Source organism: Trifolium pratense, linkage group LG3 (genome assembly GCF_020283565.1).
Source record: "Trifolium pratense cultivar HEN17-A07 linkage group LG3, ARS_RC_1.1, whole genome shotgun sequence".
NCBI lineage: Eukaryota > Viridiplantae > Streptophyta > Magnoliopsida > Fabales > Fabaceae > Trifolium > Trifolium pratense.
The window spans coordinates 28115989-28130972 of NC_060061.1; the positions used below are offsets into that span (position 1 = coordinate 28115989).

The following is a 14984-nucleotide window of genomic DNA, read 5'->3' on the forward strand; positions in this document are numbered from 1 at the left end:
TGGGATCCAAATCTGAATTCTCGATGATGTTTATGCCACCATGAACTGTGGCTTGTCTTCCTCCAGATACTACATTTGAGTTGGAGATTCTATGCGTTATCTTTAAACTGGACTTGTAGCACTTTTTGGCGAGTATTTGATCGCCTCTAACCGTTCCTACTCCCCCGTTATCCAGCGGATATTTAATTGCCAGGTATAGGGTTGACATAGCTGTGCCCAAAGTGTTGAAAGCTGGTCTTCCTATGATAATGTTGTAGGAGGTGAATGAAGTCTTGACTACCAGATATCGTACTTTGATAGTCTTGGCGTTATCCCCTCTCAAAAGGTTGTGAGTAATGAGGCGTAGCCCATCACGTCTACCTGCTCCCCGGAAAATCCAACCAAAGTTTCTGCATACGGCTGTAACTGCTCTTCGGCTAATTGCATGGCCTTAAAAGCTTCCCAATACATAATATCTGCTGAGCTTCCTGAGTCGATTAGGACTCTCTTTACATCGCAGTTCAGGATTTGGACTTGTATTACCAGAGGGTCATCATCATGAGGTGCCACCTCAAGACCATCCTTTGTTGTGAATGCCAAATCCGGGATGGCGAGTGATTGCGGTTGCCTGACGAGGTATATCTCTGAAATTGCGCGGCGAACATACCGCTTCCTCGCCGAGCTTGACTCGCCTCCTCCTGAGAATCCCCCCGCTATTGTATTAACAGAGATCCTTTCTTTGGGGGGTTCCTTGCCCGACCCAGGCGTATTCCATGGTTCTTGCCTGGGGATTTTAGGTACGACGACTCGCCCCTGAGCGGCGTCCTCAATAAACTTCCGGAGATGGCCGCTTTTAATTAATTCCTCGATCAGATCTCTCAGGCGAAATTTTTTTTCCGTAGAATGACCTCTGCACCTGTGGTAGGAGCACCAAGCGTTGTCGTCGAGCCCCATGGGGATTCTGGTGCTTCTCCTGGCGGGAAGATTTGCTAACCCGCTGGTAAGAATTTCCTCTAACACGGATGCTTTGGAAGCATTTAACGGTGTAAATTCTCCCCTGGCGGGATGGTTTCTGAATTCTCCCCTTGGTGGTTGATAATAAGGCTTACCATGGCGCCTTTGCCATGAATCTTCTTGGCGGCCTCCAACCTTCTGTCGCTGATGATCAGGCGCTTTCGTATTACGATTCACATATTCCTTCTCCTTGGCATCTCTTTGCCTCTTCTCAGCGTTACTTTCTTCGCCTTTTATGTAACATTCTGCTATCTTGTTTACCTCCTGCATTGATGACGCTGGTTTTTGGGCCAAAGATTCGTTGAAATGCCCTGCTCTCAACCCATTGTGAAAAGCCGCCACGAACATTTCTTGGTTGGGATTTGAAACCTTAATGGTGGCCTCGCTGAATCTGGCGAGATAACTACGTAACGATTTGCTATGGCTTTGACGAATGGAGAAAAGGCTAGTTGAGGTGACTTTCACGTGTTTTGATCCAGCGAATTGGTGGATGAACTTTTTGTGAAAATCAGCGTAACTTTCGATTGAATTCCTTGGAAGGTTCATATACCAGCGCAAGGCTACCTCTTTGAGTGTACCAGCTAGTAATTTGCATTTTAGGTGCTCTGGAGCATTGATTATGGCAGTTTGTGTTCCTATCACCATTAAATGCTCCCTAGGATCCGTTTTTCCGTCAAAGGAAGAAAGATGAAGAACCTTTATTGCTTCCAAAACTTGAGTATCCCATAAGTGTTGCGCCAATGGCTGTACGTCCATGATGCTCTCTCCTTCTCCTCCTCTGAAATCATCTTTGCTTTTTCTTTCTCCTGTGCCCTCTCAGCCTCAATGGCCGCAATCTGAGTCTGCAAATGCCGAATTTCCACGACGGCGGCTTGCAAAGTGTTGGCACTAGAGTTATCGTGATTTCCGTGTTCTCCAACCATGTGGAGATGCTTAACTTTTTGTCTAGATTGATGTGGTAGGCTGGGACAAATATTTTTACCGCAGCCCCACGGTGGGCGCCAAAATGTTATGGTGAAAACACAGAGGGGGTTATATTATTGATGAAATGATGTAATTTACACCTTTGTTCAATCCCAACAACCCTGGGAGTTTTATGAGTTAGAATTCGACCCTTTACAAATGAAAGTGTGGAGCTATTTATAGACTGCCAAGTCTTCTTCTCCAAGCTAAGATTCCTAAAAATACGGCCACTAGCATCTTCTCCGGTGAGGTAGCGTGAGGATAGGGGTGATAACCTTGACCTCCAAGCTATGGCGGTTATGGGAGGTTGATTTCTTCCTTGCTAAGTTGGCAGCTGACACAAGGAAGGAGAAGATATTTCTGATGGCATAATATCTATCCTTCTTGGCGTCACGTTGTTCCTATTGGTCACGCTCTGGCTCTTTCTCGCCTATTGGGTATTCAAAGTTTACTCAATTTGGGCCTATTTTCCTTCCTATACTAATTGGGCTTAATGAATATTTCTTTAAGCCCATTGCCCAGTCCAAGATACATCAAAATTAACGGTTTATGTCTTTTTATATGCCGTTAATCTTTATGTGTTGCAATGGTATATCAAATGATGTTGGATTTGTCTGAAATGATCTATACGATATAAACTTTTAATCCAATATATTGATTTCTTCTATATTAATAGTCGGTTGCCCGTGCGTTGCACGAGTTCGGCGGAACACCATTTATATATCAATCATGGATGTTATCAATCATGGATGTTGTTGACCATGGTAAATTAAACAACCACCTATGGGTTTGGAGGAATGCCAAATATATTTCAATCATGTATGTTGTTAATCAAATGGGTTAAGCATCACAATATATATGTCAATCATGGATGTTGTTAATCAATCGGGTTAGACATAAGCACAACGAAATTAGGTGTGCATCTCAAATAATATAAACTAAGTTGGTCAAATTTTCTAGGATGTTGGATTTTTATAGTTGAGCCTTTAATGACCCGTTTTTTACTTTTTTTTTGCGCAATTAATATGGTTATAAAGGACAAATATCAACGGATTAAAAAGAAAACTTCTTTAAGATAATTACATAAATTGGAATTATCACTCGCCACAATCAAGAGGATTAGAGATATGATATTTAATCTCCCCAATATATACTTCAAGCATCTCTATTAAACCCGTAGTTTTTGCGATTATCTTAAAAATGCAGAACTTGTTATTAACGCATAAGTTACTTCTAATTTATAATACTCTCTCCGGTTTTTTTTATAAGGAACACTTTGAAAAAATCACACAGACCAGGAAATCACATTTAACATAGTTATTTTTATTTAATACTTTTATAAATTTAAATTTACTTATTTTTAAATTCTCTCTCGTAATAAATAAGGGCATTAGTAAAATTAGACATTTAAAACATTTAAAAATTAATCGAAGTTTTTTATAAAAAAAAACAATTTTTTTCTTCTACTTATAAAAAAGACCGGAAAGAAGAGTAGTTATTTTAAAACTTTTATAATTGCTAAAAATTGTCACCCGGTGAACTCTGACTTAAGGAGAACTGATGAAAAGACACGGTTTGTAACAAACCCAAAATTACCAAAAAGGTAGGGGTCGCATGAGAAATACTTAGGCGGTTGTGTTATGTTTATGAACACTTGAACAGGATGCACAGGATGCACAGGGAGGAGTATATTCATTCATTGTCATAGCTTGCCGTTAAAGTTTACAATAATATAATTTATACGTATTAAATACATTTATATATTTTACTGTAACGTTTACAATTAAAATATTTTTTTTCAAATAATTTTTTTTAATAATAATAATATATAAATGATATAGTATTGAATTGATAAATTTAAATTATTATAGTCCAAATATCTTAAATATTAATTGATATGAATTTTTGTGAATTTTTTATTTTGACGTAATGAATTTTGTGAATTGAGAATATCCTTTCATATAATTTAACATTTTTTTTGACAAAATGTAGTTTTGCATTATCATCTAGTTAAACCGTTAATTTTACCAAACACTTCAATTAGCTTATTAGCTGGTATAAACTATCAGCCATTAACTATAACCTATAAACTAGCTTATCAGCTAACTGCTATTTTTACCAAACGGTGTCTTAACCTATTTGGTCGTTAAAAAATTGAAAATTGTCCTTTTTTTTACTTAGTTTCACGGGTTTTTTTTTTTGAACGGCTTTAATTTTATTAATAAGCACAACACCTAAATACAAGTAGTATTTGGTGAGACAAAGTAACAAACTTACAAAAAATAGGCACAAAAAGTGCACAGTAGGCGGCCAAGCACATAAAGCTTAACACACCAAATGAAAACGCAACCAACAACACTGCAGTGGTAAAGAAACAGCAGAAGCAGCATAGACAACGAACAACACAACCCAATAAGGCACACAAAAAACACAGCTCATACTCATCCATGAAAACAATCAATTGGGTTCCAATTCCACTCATAAATGAGGCACGGGGACTTCGCCACTCTACTGATGAACCACTTCCAAGATAGAGTTTTAATTTGGTCCACCAAATCTTCAAACACCACTTCCTTAGTTTCACGGTCTGATGCTACTTTTATTGACATAATGAAATTCTGGTCAAATTGATATTTTTTTATTTTTAATCTTGATCAAGTCAAGTTATTATATTAAAAGTTTCAAGGATTAATTTAAGAGTTTTAACTATATCGAACAACATCAGCAAAAAAATTTAGTCACTAAATCGGACACTAACAAAATATGGAGACCAAATTAGAGATTAGTGACGAAAAATCAGTCGCTAAATTTGTTGTTAACAAATTTTATAATTATCTAATCTAAGATTTTATATATTTTATAATTATCTAAGATTTTATTTTATTTTTTCTTAAAAAAAAATTATTTTATTTATTTTATTTAACAGATTTTTGTCGTTAAAACCTTTTTTGAAAAAGAAATTGTTATATTTTTTCGTTCTCTCACATATCCCAAGGGCCAACCCTCATACGTTCACTCGTTCTTTTTACAAATCGATTCACTCTTTCTCTTCTCTTCTATTTTTTTGCTCCAGTTGAACAAGGGTTTCCCCCAAACCTTACGCTCAAACCCTAAAACCCGCAGAGCCACCGTGAACTGTGAGCAATTACATCAACCGAAATCACTACCGTCATACCATTTGATCACACTGATTGTTCTCCATGCGACACCCACCGTAAAGACAACGGATCTCTAATCAGCGACGATGTTCTTGTTCTGTCAGCGCTCTTCACCGTCGCAGTCGTATAGCTGATTCTAATTATCTGGTAAATGATTCACTAAATCCATCTTTGTATATTGATTTGTTTGATTCTACTTTGTGATTTTAGATTTTAGGCTTTTTGATTCATATGCTCCTTTATAACATAATAGTGGAGATTGTTCTGTGTACTTGTGCTTCTAAAGATTTGAAGAATTCAGGTCACGTCATGATTTGAAGTCAATAGTTTTTTGTTAAATCAAGAGATACTTAGATGACCTTGATATCTGAATAAGCATTTTGTTTTGTAGGTTGGTGTGACTGGAAATCTCAGCCACAATCAAATAGTAGGTTGCTACAAATTAAGAAAGAGGTTCTTCAATTTAAGGCTTTACAATCAAATAGTATTTGCTCCAGGTATGATGACCTTGTCAAGTGCAATATGCTGATATCTTCCTCTTCCTTTGTATCTTATATATAGTTCTTTCAAATGTATTCATAACACATATTCATGTTTTGACGACCTTTTATATATCAATCATGGATGCGATGAGTCAAGGTAATTAGTCATAACCGTATGGAAATTAAGCAATTTAATTGCAATACTTGCCATCAAAATTAAGTACATAACCGTATGCAAAAAGACATCGAAATTCCATATCCAAAGAACATCAAAATAAAGTACATACCCACATGAAAAAGACATCAAAATGACTAAAATAAAATACATCACCATAACGTCAAATATATTTCAATCATGGATGATGTTAATCACAAAATAAATGTCCAAAAATAACACATGGAAAACAAAATGATAGAGATAGGAATCATAAGTTATAAGTTATAACATGTCAATCTTCCTTATAACATGCAAGAACACCACAAAAGAAACTCTTTCCTTAGATTTTACAAATTTTTCTTCAAACTCTTAAGTTACTAACTTCATAGGAATCATCTTGAAATCCATCTAGCAACTCCCAAAAATACTATCTACTACAAATCTCTCACATTTAAGCAAGCTAGAAACTATGATTTTGAGAACCTGCACAAAGAAAGAAATCAATTTAAGCTTGCTGTATCACCACATAGGAAGAACATGTCGTGTGACCAAAATTAAAGCCAAACCACTAAACTATGTGCTAACAAAGTAATGTAGTAAGCAAGCAAATGTGTATTTAGACTATTAGATGACAAAATTTATATTCCTCTCAAATCTCAATATTAGTTAAGCACAACATTGACTACATTTGGCAAACTAATTTCTCTTGGGATGGAGTGGATTATAGATTAATGGAAAACCATATATGAAATTGCAAACAATATATATATATATATATATATATATATATATAAGAAATAAAAGGTTTACACTATGAACATTTATTTCAATTAGATAGGTTTGCATAATAAAAGCCTTATATATATACAGATCCAAAAAGCTAACAAACATTCCTATAATAACTAAAAAATTGAATACATATAAGTATATAACAAACCAAAAATGTAAAAGAGTAAAAGACCAACAAACCTTGTTTGTCAAGGGTCTTTTAGGAGGCTTGTAACTTTTCTGGGAAAGCAAGAAAAGTATGGCCACCAAATAGTTGCACACTATTGGTTAACACATTTTTGTGAGCATGCTTTCATGATACAATTGCATTTATCCCATCTGCATTGCACATGTATTAGTTATGCAAAAATTGTCACAAATGGCTTCAACATGCTGTCAAATGCACAGCTAAGAATAGAATGAGTGAAAGTCTGGTAATGATATGTAAGCACTTTTATATAAATCCTAATTCATTTTTCCTTAGTCACTAAAATTTAGACAAAACCACACAAATGAATAATCTCAATACTTTATGATGCACATGACAACAATGAAATCTTAAAAATTAGGAAATTTCCTTCACAACAATTATAGTCAGACCCACCATTTATAAATCAGAGACGAAAATTTATGAATTATAATTATTAATAGTATGACTTAAGGTGAAAATTCTAAAAGTGAATAATGGTTAGTCAAAAGAGTAGTACTCTAGCTATTGAGTTCAATATTTTTGAACAGAAGGGGGTACCTTTGATGTCAGATTCTATTGCAGAGTCGTCATTATCCCTTCGTTTTGTGCTCTGCGTTGCGGTAAAATAAAAATGGTAAGTAATTTTCATGGAGATCTTAGTATACACCGGCTGAACTTATCTGCAACCTCTCATAACTTAGCTCAATTTCATGGAGATTTCAAACATGCAATTTCATAAGCTCTTAAGTATTGCCACAAATCATGAGTACAATAAAATTAAAATCAACATCTATAATTTTCAATAAAGTGTTGAAGGTATGCCTCACATAAACCATAAATTCCTTAGAGGCATGCACCTCACTCCAGGAAACTTATTCAAAATATGGATAAACAAAAGAGTGCAGAAATACCAACAAAGTGACACTTACCATGCCAAAAGAATCACCTATAAAATAAAATCAGTTATGTGTGCACAAAAGAATCGGTTACAACGATTTTGATTTTTGAAATAAGAAAATTATAATTAATTAAAGAAAATTCAAATTTCAAAAACTAATTAACCTCTTTGTTTTATTTACTTTGAATTATGTTGTTGAAAACCTTGGTTTCCACTATTGATGTTTGTTTGATAACATATATCAGCTAGAAAGACAAAACTACTAATCTAAATTAAATTAGCTCTAACCGATATCTGTCATCAAGGTCCATACCATAAAGAGCAATCCTATTAAAACAACAATTGGAATTAAACATTAACCGCCAAATCAAAAGTGCGCACATTAGCAAATGCATCTACCACAATATCAAAGATAAAAAGCTTTACAAAAATCACAGCACCTCTGAAAATCTTGACTTTAGCGAATTGTATGACAACAACAGGAATGCCTGAAGCAGTTTTGCCAACTTTCTTACTTAAATCATCTACATAGTCACCACATAGAGCACATTTGCACTTCCCACTAGTAAAATAACAATTCACAAACATCACATCTCATAAACAATGAATGAAATCTATAACAATGAATGAATGAAATCCATAACAGAAAACTGTAATTTCGAATTTATCACCATTATACCTTGAATCAGTAAGCTCTATCACAACCATTTTTGTTACCTTACCATCCCTAATATACTCTCTTTCAGCAGAGATTGCAGTCATAACACCAATCACATCTGTTACAAACCACAACATAATCCGAAATAAATATCAATTCAATAAAAAAATCATTCCATATATGGAGAACTTTGTTTTAAAAACTAATCAACTAAAAATTCGTAATTATGCAGGTGTGCAAAAACTTCAGCCAAATTGGTGAGAGACGATCCATACAAAGATATATCTGGACAAACAGAAGCCTGTACTTTTGTCTTAATTTGGAAATTAAGCTTGTAAGGATGAAGCGTGGTTCTATAAATCATCAAATAATCTAGAAATTTCAAATCTTCTAGGGTTGATTTCTCTTACCTTAGTTTTTCCAATACCCAAAAGAATGCACTTTGGATGGAAAATTTTGTAATACGAGTATAATAACAAACAGTAGCTTCATTACTGTCCAGTGATAAAGAGAAGCAGGTTCCCAGGGAAGTGGACAAAACAGCCTTCTAGGAACACTATCTGGAACGTAGGATGGCATTAAATAAGATACTGCAGTCCACAACACTACCATCACTGCAACACCATAATCTGCAATAAAGCCTCGTAGCTTCCCTGAATTGAAATGCAAGAATAAAGATCAGTGGAGTGATAAGATAAATCAAGTGTAAACGACACAAAAACCCATCTGCTTAAGGTCTAATGCGGTATGAGATATTTGGAATCATTTACTTGTTCCATATTGCCATGATCTTGCTGTTCTGCTTTTTCGTGCAGTGACAATTAGTCCAAAAGCGAAAATGATTGCAAGTAATCCATTTGTAAACCGCCATTGGGGTTGAAGTTCCTCTGAGGAAGGTTTTTCAGCCTTGTGAGTGCCGAACTCGCCTATCAGTCCCTGAGGTTCAAACAATTTTTGTCAGTTTGATTGCCAAAATCAGTCTATTTTGTGTTTGCTTGAAAGAGGAAACAATGAAACACCTTAATAGCCTCTTGAAAGAAAAGAACAGTGATCAGCATTCCGAATAACTCTTCTGCAATTCTTGTAAATCTAGAGATAACATTGCAAGCATTAAAAATTGCAAGCAAAATTAAAAAGAGTGCTGTCCAAACACAAACCCTGCAACACAGATATGAATATGAAACTTAGATTTACTTGTCATTCAGGAAATGTAAAAACCCCTAGAAACAGAAATTCATATAATGCTGAAAGAGCTTACCAACCAGCCCAAGCTAGAAAGAGCTTGGGACCCAAATCAGGTGTACTTTTGCAGAAACTGTAGAGATAAGTGTACATTATAACAGTTGGTTCTGCAACTCCTAAAATCAACAAAGGTTGGCCCACCTATAATTGAGTGGATAATTCCACAAATGGCGGTAGATGCTAGTGTTTCTACTGTGCTCAAGCTTCCATCTGTATCCCTACTAAGTTGCTCTCCAAAAGCAATAACAGGAAGTGGCATCACATGTCAACTCCTAAGATGATCAAGGAAAATGTTAAAATCAACTCCTAAAACTTTACCTCAGTTTTGAAGTGATATTCGGAAAGTTCTGTTTTTATACTGGATTGACCAACTTCTGCACAAACCTAAAACAAAACAGCAAACACAGATTTAATTGAACAGACTGCATAAAATCCCCAAATTAGAACCAAATCATTCTCATGAAAAAAAAAATACAGATAAAGAGTTAGAATTTGGGGAGGAAATATTGTAGTGAAATTGTCATTATGTTTTCATGATCTGTATTCTATTTTCATGAGCTGTATTTTCATCTCCAAAGCAATGAAGCTAAGGAGAAATTGTTTCTTTACATGGTAACTAATTGAGCTACATTAGCCTGCTGCTTTACTAATCTACAAAAAGCATCTATACTCCAATTCAAGGCCGCTTCTTTTTCCTGCAACAAAAGGAGATTGAGCATTAGCAACTCCTAATCCTCTTAAACATCGCAGGACAAACATGCATTAGATCATAAAAAAAACCAAACAATGATAAGAACCTTCTCAGAGCTGGATGACCAAAACGCATCCCAGAATCTCTTGAAATCCAATTCCAGCTCATGTCTGTCCTTGATTTAAAGTAAAGGAAAATCACAATCACATCTAACTTCATAACCAAAGCATGTCATAATATCAAACCATTCTTAAGAATCGGTTCTTACCAATTACAAAAATACAGGAATTTGAAATAAGATACACAAGATAAAAAGAATTTAACATAGAGTATAATGAAAATAGACCAAACAGTAGTAAACCAAGGCAAGACATTTTCTACCATCTGTCAAAAGCTACCATTTTACAATAAATTTATTATGCAGCAGCTTACATTTTCAGGGATGAATGTGTGAAAGAAATAAGTGATTTGTTTTCATCATTCTAAACATGTTTTAATTCTAGTCAACTATAAGGATCAGTTTCATGTAAGAGGCATTGTGTGAAAATAACCATTTCCTAAATTTATATCCGTAGATAACCCAAGGAACCGAAATGAAAATAATCTTTAGTTATGCAAGTTTCATAGAGTTATTAGCCATTTATACCTCTGCTCCATCATCAGACAAATAACCACCGTCCTCAGCTTTTCTTTTGCTTGGTAAGACATCAAGCAAATCTGCACAAAGAGCAGGAAAAGCTGGAAAGAACATACTTAATGCAAAAATAGGAACTGAAAAAATAATCTGAATAAAGTATACATTGTAAAGCAATACATAAAGCTGAAAAAATGGTATACCTCTATTGGTCTTAACTTCTTTAGGATATTTCTTTTCTTTAGCTACCCCAAAAACATCATGGCACAAATCTTTCATAGTAGTAGAAACCTGCAGCACCCATTCACAATTCATTTAAATTCATGAACACCACTCACAAGCTTAATAAAATCATCACACATTAGATATTCATTGTACATATAAAACACTTACACTGGAAAATTCAGCTTCAAATGTACCACAGAGTTCAATTAGCTTAATCTTATCAACTTTGAGCTGCAAAGAACAATCACAAATCATGTCATTACAATATATAACCACATGCCATGTGTTTGTATTGAGATTATTACAAATGTACCTTGTGTTTCTTTGCACATAAATAAAAAGCAACAGCCATAAACACCGAATGAGTAAAATCAGCACTAGCACCGCGATTTTCAGCAACACATTTTAGTGTTTTTTCTCAATAGCATTTCATCAAACATGTAGCAGACATTATTAAAACCACAAAATCAATAACTTACAGCTTAAGACCGTCACAAACATAAGGTATAATCCGAACACAACCGTATTGAATCGCCAATTCTCTCACATCTAGCTTCAACCTAAAACACCAAATTCATCAATTAAAAAACAGGAAAATCTAAATAAATAAAAAAATAAATCTATAAAAGGAAAACTAACTAACTTGACTCCGATGCCATTGTGAAGTGAATTATAGGATCTAATATAAGCTCTTGCAGACATTCCACTTAGTTTCACCGCAGCGGATCGATCGAAGAGAACACCAATTTGTCAAAAAATAAACTTTTACAGAAAGAAAAAAATTAAAAAAAAAACTTTGAAGAGAAAAACGAACCTTCTTCTGCTTGCCACCACCAGATTTGGCTAGCTTGGAGGAAGGTGGAGGTATGGAGGAGCCTTATCCTTCCATGGAGCCTGCAAAAATACAACACAGAGTACCACCACACATCACCACCACCTCCAATCTTCAACCATCTTCACCAGCAAAAAAAAAGCAACGAAAAAATAAAAAAATAAATATAGCATAGAAACTAAGATCAAACCAGAGGAACGAAGGAGCAATAAGCATCGCCGTCGCCAAACACTGCCGCGAACCGCCACCGGAACTATCTATCACGGCCGGAACTTCTCTTCCTCACCGGAACTTCCCTCCCCGGCAAATCTTCTCTCACTCGGCCACTCCCTCCCTCTGACGAGTGATTGATTTGTAGGTGGTGGTGGGGGGTTGTGGTGGATGTTATGGTGAAGGATGAGATGAGGCAGAGAGGAGGGAGAGAAGAGCGTACGAGAGAGAGGGAGAGAAGAGCGTACGAGAGAGAGGGAGAGAAGAGAGAGAAAAAATCTTTACAAATGAAAAAAATTTGGGAAAAGAGAAATATATATTTTAGTGGAGCCCAATGCATGTGTTACATATAGCTAGTCACGTGGAAGCTTCTAGTTACCTTCTCTGCATCACAACCCACACACTTGTCATGTGAAGCTTTGCATGTGTGACATATAGATGGTTTCAAAGTTGCATGTGGAACATGATCATTGGGCCGAGACAAGCACATGGTGGCAATACACAATTGGACATGAGGCAAGGTGTGAAGCATTCATTGGCCAAATAATTAGGGTTTTGCATTAGGGTTTCCCAATCCATGATCTTTTATGTATATTATAGATTATAGATTATAGATTATAGATTATAGATGACATAGAAACATATAAATTTGAGACGATGCCTATGGTCGCATAATTTCATATTTGTGTCTACATGGTTGGATAATGTTGTACATCAATGGCCTTGAATGCAAAATAGTATGATCTTAAATGTTGGTCTTTTATTGACAAATATTTGTTGTTTTGAATCGACTTTAATCTGCAGCCTCTCAAACATATTTATAACGTGAAATTCAAGTTATAATGACCCTTAATGAAATTACTGTTGAAACATGATAAGTTGAGACGATGATGATGGTTCTTTCAAACTAATTAACAACACATATTCATGTTTCACCGACCCTTAATAGAATGACAATAGAAACATGAAAATTTGAAATGATGGGTATGAATGCATAATTTCATATATGTGTTTACAGAGTTGAATAATATTATACTTCAATGACCCTTGATTGAAAAATATGATATTTGAACTTGATGATTCTAAATTCGAGAAAACGGAAGAAGAATGATGGAATTATGCATGTGATATTGAATACAAAATTTGATATTTTGATTTATAAATTGAATTGACGGTATCGTGACTTAGAAGGATGACTCGTATTACATTGAATTGACGTTATTGTGTCTTATATGAAATCGAATTGATGGTTTCGTGTCCTTAAATGATATTTGAATTGAATTGAAGGATAATGGTACTATGACCGAATGCTATTGAATACAAAATTTTAAAATGATGGCTCGGTTGAAGTTGATTTGACGGTATTGTGTGTCTCGGTTAAAATTGAATTGACGGTGTTATGTCATATAAGAAATGAGTTGATGGTATTGTGTGGCTTGTATGAAATTGAATTGACGGTATTGTGTAACAAAATGACGGCTCATATGAAATTGAATTGACGGTTTTGTGTCCTTAAATGATAATTGAATTGAATTGACGGATAATGGTATTATGACCGAATGCTATTGGATAAAGAATTTTAAAATGATGGCTCGGTTGAGATTGGATTGACGGTGTTGTGTGACTTGTTTGAAATTGAATTGACGGTATTGTATGGCTTGTATGAAATTGAATTGACGGTATCTTATAACAAAATGATAGCTCGTATGAAGTTTAATTGACGGTGTTGTGTCTTTAATTGATATTTGAATTGAATTGAAGGATAATGACATAATACTATCTGATAGAAAATTGGATATTTGGATCTATAAATTGAATTGACGGTAACGTGACTTAAAATGATGGCTCGTATGAAATTAAATGGACTGTATTGTGCTATAAAATGACGGTCCGTATTACATTGAATTGATGGTAGGTATTGTGTTTTAAAATGATGACTTCTATGAACTTGTTTTCTTAAGTTAATTGTTTGTTTCTCTTTCCGGTTCAAAAGACGAATAAAAAAGCGATGAAAAGTTGAAGTAATGAAATGCAAAGCTTCTTAACGGGACATTCTATAAAGTTGCAGTTCTTTCACAAGGTATGTTTTGCAATTTTATCTGATACATATCTGAAATATTGATGACATATATGATACTTGAGCTTATATGGTTTAAATGATAAAAATTAATATGATTATGCATCGATGACCTTGAATGCAAAATAGAATGATCTTGAATGTTTGTCTTTTATTGACAAATATTTGTTGTTTTGAATAGACTTTAATCTGCAGTCATCTCAGACATATTTATAACGTGAAATTCAAGTTATAATGACCGTTAATGAAATTACTGTTGAACATAAGTTGAGACGATGATGACGGTTCTTTAAAACAAATTAATCACACATATTCATGTTTCACTGACCCTTAATAGAATGACAATAGAAATATGGAAATTTGAAATGATAGTTATGAATGCATAATTTCATATATGTGTTTACAGAGCTGAATAATATTATACTTCAATGACCATTGATTGAAAAATATGATATTTGAACTTGATAGTTCTAAATTCGAGAAAACGGAAGAAGAATGATGGAATTATGCATCTGATATTGAATAAAAAATTTGATATTTTGATTTATAAATTGAATTGATGGCATCGTGACTTAGAAGGATGACTCATATTACATTGAAATGATGTTATTGTGTCTTATATGAAATCGAATTGACGGTTTCGTGTCCTTAAATGATATTTGAATTGAATTGAAGGATAATGGTACTATTACCGAATGCTATTGAATACAAAATTTTAAAATGATGGTTCGGTCGAAATTGAATTGACGGTATTGGGTGACTCGATTAAAATTGAATTGACGGTATTATGTCATATAAGAAATGAG

At 34.5% G+C, this 14984-nt stretch overlaps 1 protein-coding gene, 1 long non-coding RNA gene and 1 pseudogene across 2 annotated transcripts; 1 reads left to right on the top strand and 2 right to left on the bottom strand.

Annotated features, from left to right (window-relative positions):
• Positions 1 to 318: 318 nt before the first annotated feature.
• LOC123914893 lies at positions 319 to 1638 on the bottom strand. The gene has a single exon (XM_045966054.1). The coding sequence runs from the start codon at positions 1636 to 1638 to the stop codon at positions 319 to 321; it is 1320 nt and encodes a 439-aa protein (XP_045822010.1).
• A 2328-nt stretch (positions 1639 to 3966) lies between these two features.
• LOC123913767 lies at positions 3967 to 5616 on the top strand. The gene is made up of 2 exons (XR_006811705.1): positions 3967 to 5261; positions 5506 to 5616. It is a non-coding gene; the product is annotated as an uncharacterized LOC123913767 (long non-coding RNA).
• A 378-nt stretch (positions 5617 to 5994) lies between these two features.
• Positions 5995 to 12591, bottom strand: LOC123914894 (annotated as a pseudogene).
• Between the last annotated feature and the right edge of the window lie 2393 nt (positions 12592 to 14984).

What these genes read in the sequence shown, in the direction of transcription:
- LOC123914893 (XM_045966054.1), bottom strand. Translation starts at nt 1,638, where the DNA reads ATGGTGATAGGAACACAAACTGCCATAATCAATGCTCCAGAGCACCTA.